The 14777-nt window shown below is 38.9% G+C and overlaps 1 protein-coding gene across 1 annotated transcript in view; it reads right to left on the bottom strand.

Moving 5' to 3' along the window:
- myo3b (myosin IIIB) overlaps nt 1-14408 on the bottom strand; it is a 136727-nt gene extending 122319 nt beyond the window's left edge. Inside the window, exons 1-11 of the mRNA XM_079880261.1 lie at nt 14363-14408; nt 14040-14198; nt 8842-8926; nt 8329-8445; nt 8024-8128; nt 6771-6854; nt 6358-6560; nt 5898-5996; nt 5681-5795; nt 5130-5256; nt 4747-4957 (exon numbers count right to left, since the gene is read on the bottom strand). Coding sequence (XP_079736387.1) covers nt 4747-4957; nt 5130-5256; nt 5681-5795; nt 5898-5996; nt 6358-6560; nt 6771-6854; nt 8024-8128; nt 8329-8445; nt 8842-8926; nt 14040-14198; nt 14363-14376 — 1319 coding nt within the window. The 5' untranslated portion in view covers nt 14377-14408. The remainder of the gene's footprint in view (nt 1-4746; nt 4958-5129; nt 5257-5680; nt 5796-5897; nt 5997-6357; nt 6561-6770; nt 6855-8023; nt 8129-8328; nt 8446-8841; nt 8927-14039; nt 14199-14362) is intronic.
- Nucleotides 14409-14777: the final 369 nt, after the last annotated feature.

Here is a 14777-nt window from a genome sequence, read left to right as displayed (position 1 = left end):
GGATGAAAGTTTAGAAATTACCTTTAAATTATCGTTAAATTAACTAGATATAAAAGTCAATCCACAAAGACGAGCTCAATAGTATATAGCTGAAAAAGCCTCTCTTTACCAGGCTGGGAAGACTTTTTTCTACCAGCAGGTAAAAGGTTGTTATATGTTTATCTATTGGTTTGGCTGGTGACCATCTTAAATGACCACTCAAGTGTCACTCACATGAGATCACAGCAATAGCAAATCACAACTATACAACCATCCAGTCAATTGCACACAAACAAAATCAAGCCCAGCCTTACATTTGTTCTTGTTCGAGAAGCCGTTTCACTGGAATATATCAAAATAGGGAAGAAAAGACTATCGCAACTTCCATTTCATGCCGGCTTTAAAGTGTACTGTATCTTCGCCGATTGTCAGCCTGCATTGTATTGTTACAATGTCGGAAGAATATGTAAATGAACATTGTTTACTCTTTCTCTGTCTTACCTGGACAGAGAAATTCATGTATATTTGTCCGCCCACGGACATTTGGAACGACAGAGGGTTATTAACAGAACAGTTATTGTAAGGGTAGGTTTTAGCACTGAAAAGTGTTTCGTACTTTGTCTACTCCCAACAGCATTATGGTAAAAATGATACACTATGGCAACAGCTTTCTTACCTGTATGCAAAGACATTTTACTTCTGGCGGAACTGACAAACCGGCAGTTTCTTTTGAATTTTTCCCCCTCGATTTGACACAAAACACTTTGTTCATGGTCATCCAGTTTGAAATGCTGACTACAAATACAGATGTTTTTCAGATTTCCCCGTCATGGCGTTCTCTCTATATTTACGATACTTTGTAGCCTTAGCCGCTGCCTACAATGCGCTGGACCCTTCACTGGAAAGCCAAAGTAACTCACTCCCGCTAAATGTTTACTCTTTGAATTCTTGCACTCGGGAACAATTCAGGTCAACACCATACGGAGCCCAAAAATATGAGATGGGAGAAATAGTAATAAGTCAATGTTTTTGCTTTCTCAAAAGCAAATGTTTTGCGTTCCCTCAAGAAACTTTATGTTCGCTCGCAAAACCTTTGCGTTCCCCCGAGAAACTTTGTGTTCGCTTATAAAAACTTTGCATTCCCTCATAAAACATTACGTTCGCTCGCAAAACCTTTGCGTTCCCCCGAGAAACTTTGTGTTCGCTCATAAAAACTTTGCATTCCCTCATAAAACATTACGTTCGCTCGCAAAACCTTTGCGTTCTCTCGAGAAACTTTACGTTCGCTCGCAAAACCTTTGCGTTACCCCGAGAAACTTTACATTCGCTCGCAAAACCTTTGCGTTCCCCCGAGAAACTTTACGTTCCCTCGCAAAACCTTTGCGTTCCCCCGAGAAACTTTACGTTCCCTCGCAAAACCTTTGCGTTCCCCCTAGAAACTTTGCATTCATTCGCAAAACCTTTGTGTTCCCCCCAAGAATCTTGGCATCCACTTGCAAATGTTTTATGTTCCCCAGAGAAAATTTGTGTTTGCTTGCAAATGTTTTGCATTCCCTGTAGAAACTTGCCGTTCCCTGAGAAACTTGGCATTCCCCCGAGAAACTTTGCGTTCCCCCTAAAAACTTTGCATTCGCTCTCAAAACCTTTGAGTTTCCCCGAAAAACTTTGTGTTCGCTCGCAAAACCTTTCCGTTCCCCCTAGAAACTTTGCGTTTATTCGCAAAACCTTTGTGTTCCCCCGAGAATCTAGGTGTCCACTTGCAAATGTTTTATGTTACCCAGAGAAAATTGGCGCTTGGTTGCAAATGTTTTGCATTCCCTGTAGAAACTTGGCGTTCCCCGAAAAACTTTGCGTTCCCTCTAAAAACTTTGCATTCGCTCGCAAAACCTTTGAGTTCCCCCGAGAAACTTTGCGTTCACAAACCGTTGTGCGAGAGGACGCAAAAGCATTGACAAATATTTTTTCCTCCATCTCATATTTCCTTCACCATGTGTCAGAATGAGAGTTGTAGATCCAAGTGCAAGCAAGCAGTTCATTGAAGACAGGTTGAAACAGTGATAATACTCAAAACACCACGTATAGCAGGCGGGCGACCAGGATACAAATTCACAGGAGAGGATGAGTGATATGAATAAACCCAGCGTGGATGCCAAAGAGAACTCCAAACGATCTCCAGAAGTCTGGAAACACAGACGAGATCGATCCTATTCCATTATTCCTAACTGCGGAAATAACTCCGTAAGGAAACTCAGACACCGGAACTGGGTAAGAGAGCACAAACAAGAGTGACAAGAGTGACGAACCGACACCCAGCAATAATAACTCCCGCTAGATATAAGCAGCTAACAACAGAAGTAACTAGCTGCAGCTACGGACTGATTAAGTGATCAGCTGGTTACTAAGCAACAAACAAGCACTACACACTCAGAGCCCACACCCACAACAACCAACAGATACACAAAATGAACACATCGATGAACCGTGACAGTACCCCCTCCCCTAAGAGTGCCTCCTGGCACTCCTAGGAAAGCCTACCTGGCGATTGTAATCATCGATAAGGGAGCTAAGAACAAGAGAAACAGGTGAGCACACTCAGATAAACAAGGACCCAAACAACAACAGACCAGACAGACAGATCAAAACACAAAGACAGGGAGGGGAGGGAGGGAAACCAGCCCGGTCAGTACCCGCCTAGTGGGTCAGAAAGTCTTAGGTGACCAGGGAGGGACGGGAGGGCTGAGCCAGGGCGGAGCAGACCGGACAGGCGTCCAGGGCGGAGCAGGCCAGCTATCAGGTGGCCAGGGTGGATCAGACAGTCCATCGGGTGGTCAGGGCGGAGCAGACAGTCCATCGGGCGGCCAGGGCGGAGCAGACAGTCCATCGGGCGACCAGGGCGGAGCAGACAGTCCATCGGGCGGCCATAGCGGAGACGACCCCTCGGGTGGCCACGGTGGGGACCACCCTTCAGGTGACCATGGTGGAGACGACCAGGGCGGAGACGATCCTTCAGGCGGCCATGGTGGAGATGACCAGGGCGGCGCAGGCACAGGAACAGACACCGGCTCAGGAACAGGAACAGACACCGGCTCAGGAACAGGAACAGACACCGGCTCAGGAACAGACACTGGCTCAGGAACAGGAACAGGCACCAGCTCGGCGGCAGCCATCTTGTCCGGAGACACTGGCTCGGCGGTGGCCATCTTGAGACCCCGGGTCCTCCCGGACCACCGGACTTGAGATCCCCGACTCAGACTCGGGACCGCTGAACATCACGGGTTCGGAGCCAATAGACAGCACTGGTTCAGGGCTGAAGAGAGGTTGAAGTGGGAAATGGGGTCGGGGTCCATATCGACCACGTCCTCTCCTGCGGCCTCCACGGGTACCAGTGAATATGGCTAGGCGGGTTCCCTCAAAGGATTGCTTGTAGAATGGAGTGTTACCTGAACAGGTATCCGTTGTGCTGACGGAAGGGGGTTCAGGGGAGCTGCTAGAAGCAGTATTGGACCTTCCTCTTCCAACTTGACAGCGGGCTGCTATGGTCTCCTCAGTCCTTCGCGCACACATGGCAAAATACTCAAACAAGGTCATATGAGACCCTGTCTCTCCTCCAGGTAGAGAAACCTCAATCCGCTGTATCCTCATGTTGGCTGGTTTGTTCTGTAATTCCGCCGTGCTTGCTGGATCCATTAATGGTCGGTTTGTTCTGTCAGAATGAGAGTCGTAGATCCAAGTGCAAGCAAGCAGTTTATTGAAGACAGGTTGAAACAGGGATAATACTCAAAACACCACGTATAGCAGGCGGGCGACCAGGATACAAATTCACAGGAGAGGATGAGTGATATGAATAAACCCAGCGTGGATGCCAAACTGGAACTGGATGAAGAGAACTCCAAACGATCTCCAGAAGTCTGGAAACACAGACGAGATCGATCCTATTCAATTATTCCTAACTGCAGAAATAACTCCGTAAGGAAACTCAGACACCGGAACTGGGTAAGAGAGCACAAACAAGAGTGACGAACCGACACCCAGCAATAATCACTCCCGCTAGATATAGGCAGCTAACAACAGAAGTAACTAGTTGCAGCTGCGGACTGATTAAGTGATCAGCTGGTTACTAAGCAACAAACAAGCACTACACACTCAGAAGCCCACACCCACAACAACCAACAGATACACAAAATGAACACATGGATCAATGAACCGTGACACCATGTCCCTTTAGGGGCTCCGTACTAAGAAGTATATCCTACTAAAGCACAAGGGCATCCATTGCAGACTGGTGGGATGAATTATGGGTTTTTTAATCTATTTTTTATCTATTTGTTTTATTTAGTTAGGTAGCACCGATTTCAAAACAATTTTCACCTTTCTACTGCATAGGCAGCCAAGTTTTATTTAAAGCCCATTTTGCCAGTGCTGAAGGACTCCTTTAAGTACACTTTTAAAAACAGCCATGAAAGTGTACTCTTTTTAAGTACACTGAAGTGGCCTCATTCATTTAATTAATATTATATTATCTGAAAGTACAGTTTTTGACAATATACATTTAAGATTTGAAAAACACAACACAAGTTTTTCACAAGGGTGGTGACAGTATTTTTATTTTTTGGTGAATTATTCCTTTAAGACCATCATGAAATTTCAAATTGGTCTAAGCTGTGTCAATGAATTACTAAAGGGCTTTGTAAAATGGTAGGCTTTGGTATATTTTAACATTAAACTGAAGGATGCAACCATGATGATGGTGATAATATTTTGCCGTACCAGATGTTAGTGTCAGGCTGTAGCAGAGCATTAATGCGGTTCACAATCCAGCTGAAGAGACGTCCATAAAGGGCTTTAGACATGGCATCTCTCACATCAGTGGCCTTGTCCACAGTATTGGTGCGAATGATAGTTTCTCCACGAGTTACCACACAGTGGGAGGTCAAAGCTTCCTGAAGCTCCTCAGAGCCGATACTGAGCAGAGCGGCCGCTGTCCACAGCACATACAGAGAGAAGAACATCAGGAATGGATCTGTAACTCTTGCTTTTTGTCGGCCAATTTATCACTGACAATATTTGTGAGATTTATGTCATGAGGAAAATGTGGGTTCCGTAAATGCAAAACTAGAAATTAACATTCATGAAAATAATCAGGCACTTACCATCATCTAAGGCCTCAGAGTTGGGCACCTCACTCTTGTCGCTCTGATGTTGGGAGCTGGTGGATGTAAACTCAATATTTCCTGTATTTAAAATGGCTGCTAGAATTTTGTACACAGAATTCACTTCCTGTATATCAAGATAGAAAATATTTTATATTGAAGTATGCAAAAAACATGGAAGAAAGCCTGACTAACAAAATTGTTTCTCAAAGGGATTGTTCAACCATAAAATAAAAAATAAAATCCTTCTTTATGTCATTTCAAACCTATGACCTTTCTTCTGTGGAACATAACAGGGAGATATTCTGAGGAAGGTTAGGATTTGAAACAAATTTGGACTCCATCCAAATCCAAACAAATTTGGACCCCATTGACTTTCATTTTATGGACAAAATAACTCATTTAAATCTTCTTTATGTTCCACAGAAGAAATAAATGAATACATGTTTGGAACGACATGAGAGACACAATTCATTTAGGGAACAATCCCTTCAATAATTATTGCATAATTGCATATGATTAAGAAATATAAATCAGGATTTCAGCTGTACCTCCTCAGTAAATCCTATGATACGGAAACAGTCCTGAATGGCACCAAATTGCTCCTTGTACAGTTTGCTAGAGATGATGTCCTGCATTACTTTACCATTAAAACAATCAATGTATCTGAAAGACCAAAAAAGTAACATGAATCTCTGATCCTAATTGTAGATATGTTAATTAGATTGAGAATTACACATCTTTTTAGGCACTGAGTTTCTTACAAACCTGGGGGCAGTTTTGTTGGGTAGCCTGTATTTCTTGAGGTTGTCTTGGTGGTAAAGACCAGCATAGATATAGTAAAATATGTGGAAGTTTTTCTCGCCCCTGCAAAAGAACATGTAAGATGTGAAGAATAATATATGTAAGCAAAAATGTGGGAAAGAATTGTTAAAAAGTTTAAAGTCAACATGAGCGGTCTTGTGGGGAATGATTCCCCACACATTACAATTCCAAAGAAAAACGTCTTTCTATTATTTTGGTTGATGTCACCTGTCAAAGTCCACTTTTCACCATCCCATCAATTCCCTATGGGTAAAATCAAGTCCTTCCCTTCATGTTTATCAAGTTAATATTATGTTTCACTCAGAATTATTTCACATTATAGAAGTAAAAAGGGTTGCAAAAAGTGTTCAATGTTGACTTTAACCTTCTGATGGCCAAAGATCTAGGCAAAGTGGTCTCTCACATAGCCTGTTTGATGACTCTGGATTTTTCCAGAAGATATTCGGAGATCTTAGCACCCATCACCGCCCCTGTGGGTGTAAACTTCATCTCCAGGTACTTTCCAAAGCGGCTTGAGTTATCATTAATGGCCGTGCACGCATTACCAAACGCCTCCACTAGGGGATTCACTTGAAGAATCTTCTCACGAAGTGTACGATTATTAGCCTTGAAATAGAAAACAACAGATGACGTTTGAAGAGCCTGACCCAGATTTTTAATCTGCTAATTTTACAGCCATATTGATTACATCACTAGAGGGAAAATCATCAATAATCCCATTATCAAGCATGAAAGATCGGTTACTGAAGTATTTCTTTGAAGCATATGAGTTGTATTTATGAATTGATTTAGGTAGGGTTTCAAAGTTGTGAGTACCTTGCCCAGAAATGTGAGATGTTGGACGATGAGGTGAGCACTCTCCGTTTTACCAGCTCCACTTTCTCCACTAATGATTATACACTTCACAGACAAAAACAATGAAAACATATAAACACAATGCACAGAGCTAGAACATGGATAGATTAACATACCCAGCAGCACCAATGAGAGGATGTTTGTTTGTTATTCCCCAAAAATGGAACAAAATCTCATTTACACCACATAATGTTATAACACAGTAACTTGTGATGTGGTTATAAAAATAAATAAATAAATAAATAAAAAATTTCCGATGCATGTATAATAGCTACCATTCAAAAGTTTGAGTTGGGAAGATTTTTTTGTTATGTTTTTGAAAGAAGTCTCTTATACTCACCAAGGCTGCTGTAATATCTTGAAATAATATTACAATTTAAAGTTTTCTACTTTAATATATTATAAAATGTAATTTATTCCTGTGATCAAAGCTGAATTTTCAGCATCATTACTCCAGTCTTCAGTGTGACACGATCCTTCAGAAATCATTCTAATATGATGATTTGCAGCTCAAGAAAATTTTCTTATGAGTACAATTTACAATGTTAAAAAAAAGAAACAGTGATGGATTTTTCAGGATTCTTTGATGAATAGAACGTTGTAAAGACCATAATGTATTTGAAATAAAAATATTTTGTAATTCTGGACCAATTTTATGCATCCTTGCTAAATAAAAGTATTAATTTCTCTATCTCTCAAACAAACAAAGACATTTTTTGAAAATGTATTAAACATATCAAATCTTACTGACCCCAATTTTTTTAATTACATTGTTAGCCAACATAATAAACTACCGTAATTTTTTTTTTTTTAAAAGAGACCATAAGTGAATTACACATGAGTATTAAAAAACAAAGACAGCCTACTGTGTCGGTGAACTATGAGCGCCTGTTTCCGCCACAGAATAAAACATTTTAAAAGATAATTGCGACTTTTTATCTCACAATTGCAACCTTTTTTCTCATAATGTTTTGTGAGAAATTACTTTTTATCTCAGAATTGTGTGATAAAAAGTCACAATTGCATTATATAAATACAATTGCTGTTATAAAGTCAGAATTGTGAGAAATAAACTCTTGCAATTCTGACTTTATTTCTCAGATGTAAAGACGCAATTATCTTTTAAAATGTTTTATTCTGTGGCGGGAAACAAGCTTCCCATGGTGAACCATGTATATGTACAATATGTTTTATAAATGACAGTGCATACACACCTGGTCTTTGGAGAGGGTGACCATGCTCTGATAGGCTGCATCGGCAGTGGCAAAGATGTGTGGGGGGTTAGTGGAGCGTTTCATCCCATGATAGAGCTTTGAGAACTGAGAACAGACACATTTTTCAGACAAGAAACATCCTCTTAGTTCACTCTCTACAAGGAAGCTTTGATTCAGAAAGCCAACTTAAAGTGGATGCCACATGAATTACGCATTTGCAATTACGAATTTACCATTTGATCAAAAATGGTATGCATTAGACATTAATTATGCCCTATTACACAGCCTGATGTTGCTCATCTCACCTGTGGAGAGTAGATGCTCAGGCTCTGGAAGGGGTTAAGGGCTATGAGGATATCACCAACATACGTGTAGATCTGCAGATCCTGATACCGCTTCTGAAGATGTGTAATGATTGTTTCCTATAAAAGAAAGATGCTGGAGATGGAAATGTTTCTTTGTTGTTTATACAACCAAAGACTCACTGAATTCACATAATTTGAGCAGACAGTTTAGTATTAGTTTGTCATTGAATTTCATTACATTTTAACATCAAATATGAAACGGAGTGGCTATTAACACCAAGTGCAAATACCCCGCCTTGTTGTTAGAAGCTATTTTTATTTTCTTAATATCAGGCATTTTTAATCTTCTTTGAAATAACATGCACTGATCATGCTCAATAAGTCCAGGAACTATACATAAGATTTCGATACATTTTGATTTCATGTTGACTCTAGATCTAAAATTAAATATGTGTGTGTACGATTAAGAAAGCGAAAGCCTTTGCTTAAATTCCAGCTAGATCCTCTAAATACCTCATCTAAAACCTCCAGGTTCACCAGATCATCATCAGGACAGATCTCAATGATCAGGGTTTTCCGTGTGTTGATCCGCTCATGCCTATAAAAGACAATACAGCAATGTTACAGCCTCAATAAATATTACAACAAAGATCTATTCAATCATAAACAATTTTTTTAAATATTTTTTATTGTTGTGGGAGGTTGCCAGGGTGTCGCTATGCAATTTCTAGGGTGTTCTGTTGGGTTGTGGTGTTCTAGGTCAGGGGTGTCCAATCCTGCACCTGGAGGGTCCTGTCCTGCAGAGTTCAGCTCCAACATTAATTAAACACACCTGAACCAGCTAATCAAGCTCTTACTAGGCAATATAAGAAACATTTAGGCAGGTGTTGAGACAAGCTGGAGCCAAACTCTGCAAGACTTGAAACCTTCAATGTACACTATCATTCAAAAGTTGAAATGATACTCTTACAATTTAAAGGGGACCTATTATGCCTGTTTTTACAATATTTAATTCTGGTCTCAGGTGTCCCTAGAATGTGAAGTTTCAGCTCAAAATATCCCACAGATCATTTATTAAACTATGTTGTAAATGCACATTTTTAGTGAAAGAAAAAACATGCTGTTTTCATGCATGTATCTTTAAATGCAAATGAGCTGCTGCGCTCCGCCCCCTCATCCAGAAGAGGCGGAGCCTTTACAGCTCGCGCCTCAGATACTCTGCTAAATAACAAAACACCTGTTTGGTTTTGATAATCATCTCTATCGCAGTCACACTCAAGTGACATTACAGTTCTTCGTCATCACGAAAGATAATATTTGCATGTGTTTTAAAGCCATATCAGTCTAAACTTTTGATAAATGGTTTTCTGAGTGCACACATCTGAATCACATGCACAGAAACCTGCCTGTCAGATGACGCATCCTGTGAGTATTAAACTAAGCTCCCTTTCATGTATTATTCCGCTTAAACTATCACATACACACAAAATTATGTCAAAAACACACAAAGTTCACACAAACAGTCGGTTATTTTCGTGAACTTAAACAGCAGAGAAAGAAATCACATGTGTTTATTAGATTTGTGTATTAAAGAGAAAGCAGGGTAATGCACAATACCTACTGCTGTATATGCTGTTAATATGAACCACACAACAAAAAGACTGAAAATCACTCACTGCTCTTGATTGAATAACTTTAGTAGCTTTAATAAGAATACATTTCTTACTTGAATGCTGCTGTTAAATGCTCTGGCGAGGAGATAAACATGGCCGACTGTGTATAGAGCTCACTAAAGGGGAGGAGCTATGCTAATAAGCCAGATTCCGTCGCTAGCCGTGGGTGGAGCCTGTTCCAGTGTGACTTTACATTGGAGCATTCTCCTAAATAGCTCATTTTGAGACACTGTTTCAGATTTATGGGCAAAATAACAAACTTTCTTATTATTATCAATATTGAATATGTGATACATTGTTTTTCAGGATTCTTTAATGAATAGAATTAGAATTAGAACTAGAATAGAAATCTTTCTTTACTGTCAATTTTGATCAACTAAATCAAGTGAAAAAAAGAAAAAAAATCTACCGGCCACAAACGTTTGAACGGTAGTGTAAGTCTATGGGAATTTTTGCCCATTTTATCATCCGCCTGGTTAAAAAATTAAATCTGATCAAATGAATGGCACATCATTGAGGTATCATTCACGTTCATAGCACAAATGGTGTAAAACTAGTTAGTTACATGAAAGGTAGGGGCAGATTTACTAACCGCTTGCACCAGCACAAACCCTTTTTTGCCGTTAAAAAAACTACTGTCATCAAGACACGCAGTGAAAAATGAGCGCTGAAAAGGTGTGGACACAGTTATTTTGCCGCTGACCTTATTGCATATGCATTTGTAGGAGTTTCCCGGTCAGATGCAATATTTATGAGATTTAAATGAATCATGCAAGGTGATTTACTAAGGTTTGCTCTCGTCAATTTACTGGTATTTGCGGCATTATTTAACGGCCAAGAAAAGTGTGTCTTAAACGCTAATTTTCCCTGTTTACTAAATCTGGCCCTTAGTGTTCAAATCCCGAACCCTTAATATTAGGAACAGTAGTTGTGATGCTTACCTTGGCAAACACCAAAAAACTAAAAATGTCTGCAGTCTCAGGGTCTATGCGGGTCTATTCTCTGGGGTTTAAAGGCTATTACAGCGTGTCATGAATGCACTTCATCAGGGTTTGACCCTCTATTGTATTTCTGACCTTTAGATCATGTGAAAGCAGCTGCTCTTTTCACAGCTCTTAAAACCCATCGGGCCCCGGGGACATGACAGCGTACAGACACAATACACTGCGCTTTATGTGTGCGAGAAACAGACAGACTGAGTGTGTGTGGCGCTGTCTCTGTGTGTGTATCAGTGTTCCCTCGCTCTGTAATCACTTCACTGATATTTGCCATCAGTGACTAAACAGAGAGAGCACAGCCAAGCTCATAATCTCATTACGTCTCTCTCACTGTCACTATCAGGCTAGCAGATTATACGTGGCCTGGGGAACGAGGGGATACAATCTGGCAACCCAGTGACTGTTTATTCACTATCAATCACAGACGTACCAAGTTAACCCCTACTTTCTCAAAACATGTTAACATTGTGTTTATAGACACTCCAGAACAAGAGTACTGTGGAAATGAAGGAACGTTGTCAAATCCTCATTGAGTTCATCAGGGTTAGATTAATTCAGGACAGTGAGTCCTCATTTAACCCTGAATCAGAGAGATAGTTAGAGGGTTAAGAGCGCTAATCTAACACGCTAGCAGTAGGATTCAGATGTATCTTTGTCCAATAAATCTCCCAAGCAACAAAAACCTAACATAACCCCAAATGCACAATTGAACTGAAATAAGTGAAACGACGGTGTCATTTATCTGAAATGCATTTTTATACCAGCCTTATATAAAATCCTGGTTTCAGTTAGTATAAAAGCTAATAACACTCACCATAGAAAAACGTTTAAAGAAACAGTTGATGTGCAACTAGATTTTTTTTAGAACATAAGAGAAATTATGATGCATTTTTTAAAAAGACATCAAAATAAATGTTATTTCAAAGTTAAGTGAACTTAAATTACTAAAAATTAATACAATTATTTTTTTTGTTTTATAAGTGAAAATTCTACTTAGTTTTAATTAGTTTTAGTTTTTGTTTATGGTGAAACTAAGTATATTATGTTATGTTATGTTATATTATATTATATTATATTTTATTTTATTATGTTATGTTATATTATATTATATTATATTATATTATTTTATATTATATTATATTATATTATATTATATTATATTATATTATATTATATTATATTATATTATATTATATTATATTATATTATTGAGCAACATTAATTACAATTCTGGCATATTTCTATTAGAAAATATATTGATTAAGTATAGTATATGCTCTTTATAATATTTTTACTTTGTATGAATGTTTTTGTCTTTGGGAAAAGGAATATTTTTGATTATTATTAAATCAAAATGTAAAGTCTGAACCAAACCTAGTAAATAAATATAATTTGAGAAAAACAAAATTTGGCTGTAACAAATTAGAGTGTCGAATTTTAAGTTGGTCCAAGTTATCTTTTTTTCTGAGTGTACAAAAGTTTTGTCTGTAATTAATACTTTTATTTAGCAAGGATGCATTCAGTTGATCAAAAGTGACAGTAAAAACATTTAGGCCTGGTTTCACAGACAAGGCTTAGATTAAGCCAGGATTAGGCCTTCGTTCAATTAGGACATTTAAGTAGCTTTTATTAATGTGCCTTAAAAAAAAAAAACATTACTGGTGCGCATCTTAAGACAAAACAATGACACTGACATATTGTAAGATCTGTCTATGCAAGTTGCTTTCAGTTAAAACAGCTCAAACATGCATTTTAGTCTGGGACTAGCTTAAGCTTCGTCTGTGAAACTGGGGATAATGTTACAAAATATTTATATTTCAAATAAATGCTGTTCTTTTGAACTTTCTATTCATCAAAAGAATCCTGAAAAAATGTATCACGGTTTCCACAAAAATATGAAGCAGTGCAACTGTTCAACATTGATAATAGTAAGAAATGTTTCTTGAGCATCAAATCATCATATCAGAATGATTTCTGAAGGATCATGTGACACTGAAGAGTAATGATGCTGAAAATTCAGCTTTGATCAGACAAATAAATTATATTTTAAAACAGATTCAAATAGAAAGCAATTCTTTTAAATTGTTAAATATCACAATACTGTGTTTACTGTATTTTTGATCAAATAAATGCTGCCTTGTTGTACATGAGAGAAACATTAACTTTTGAATGGTCGCAATGCAATCATTTTTTTGTTTTGGCAAAGCAAATAAACAACAAATATAGGCCTCATCTATAATCATGCTGTTTTTCTTGTGAAAGCTCTTGAATACAGTACACAGAAACATTATAGACTGTTAAATACTTATATTTGATATTCAGCAATGGACACTTTTAAACAAATCTAAAGGCGAACGTGAGCTAATATAACTCAACCACTAGGAATACTATAGGCAGGACAAGATCTGCAGGTTTTGAGGGGTCTAAATGAGTATTTTGGATGAGAAGCCAGTGGAAACGCTTTCATTATGTTTCCCTGTATCATCTACACTACAACAGCATCAGAGATATCCGTTTGACTTAATAGAAGCTGTCAGTGTGATGCTGCATCTAATGCTCCTGGCTCTCAGGATAAACCTGAGGAGTTTCATTCCTCCACAGATAACACTGCCATCTGCTGGAAAGAGGAAGCCCTCAACACACAGATGATAGATGACACAGTAATATAAAAAACTGATTCGTCTGATTCGTATATTTCTAGACTGTCACAACAGCAAGTCTCACTGTCTCATATTAACACGTGATAAATCCACTAGGACAGCTCTGCATCTGCAGAAGACAGTGATGGATGCAAGACAAGCTCCTCACAATGGTCAAGGCTGCCAGATCTTTGCTCTGACCCTGAGAGGAATCAAAAACACCTCAAACCGTTTCAAAACGACAATCTATGACTGGCAGGCTATTATAAAACCAGTGGTGATGTTTAACGCTCTGCCTTTTTTTAAACGTGCCGCAATCTGTTTCTCTGTGGCTCCTGAACATATCGATCTGGTTTCAGAGAAGAGCTGAGAGGTCATCTAACACAGTGCTGTTGGTGTACCTGGTGGTCCTGGTCCTGCTGCCCACGTCTTGTTGCTCGCGGATGAGGACGGACAGCTGATGCCGGAGAGACGTGTCTTTCCCATGAGCCTGTTTAATGAACGGATGCTCCAGCAGATGCATCACTGATGGACGCGTCTCAAAATCTTTGATCAAACACCTGCAGATATGAGAGGAGACTTAATATGTGAAAACAGAAAGAAAGAGAGCAGAGAAACAAGCAAACAGAGCGTTCCATATAAATGAACGTAAAACATGAGTAACACAGGATAAAAAGATCCTGTAAAATCCCGTAAAGGCCTTCAGGAAGGTACGGCATGTCACCTGTACATCCTCATACAGCTCCAGTCTCCGATACGCCTCACAGAAAGCTCTCGGAGGTCTGAGCTGAACATCTGCTCTGTCTTGCTCTCTCGTCACCATAGTGTTCAGTGCAAACACTCTTATCATGTGTCTTCAGGCTTGTGTCTGTTGTTCTGGACTGCACAGTGGCCTGTCGACCATGGCTTATGGCATTATTATTTTATTTCGAACAGGATTTATTTCATTTGTAGCTGTACCTTTGTGAAAAAAGTGTTCTTAATTGTATTGAATATGCACTTATAGTGTAAATCAAATCTTAAATGTATATTTTTCAAAAACTGTAGCCTACTTGCAAATAATATGATATTAAATTAAAGGCCACTTACGTAAGTGTACATGAAAAGTTAATATATTTTAAATGTCCTTAATTGCAACT

The sequence above is a fragment of the Squalius cephalus genome (genome assembly GCF_949319135.1).
Source record: "Squalius cephalus genome assembly, chromosome: 9".
Classification (NCBI taxonomy): Eukaryota; Metazoa; Chordata; class Actinopteri; order Cypriniformes; family Leuciscidae; genus Squalius; species Squalius cephalus.
This window is presented reverse-complemented; position numbering and strand designations above follow the sequence as displayed.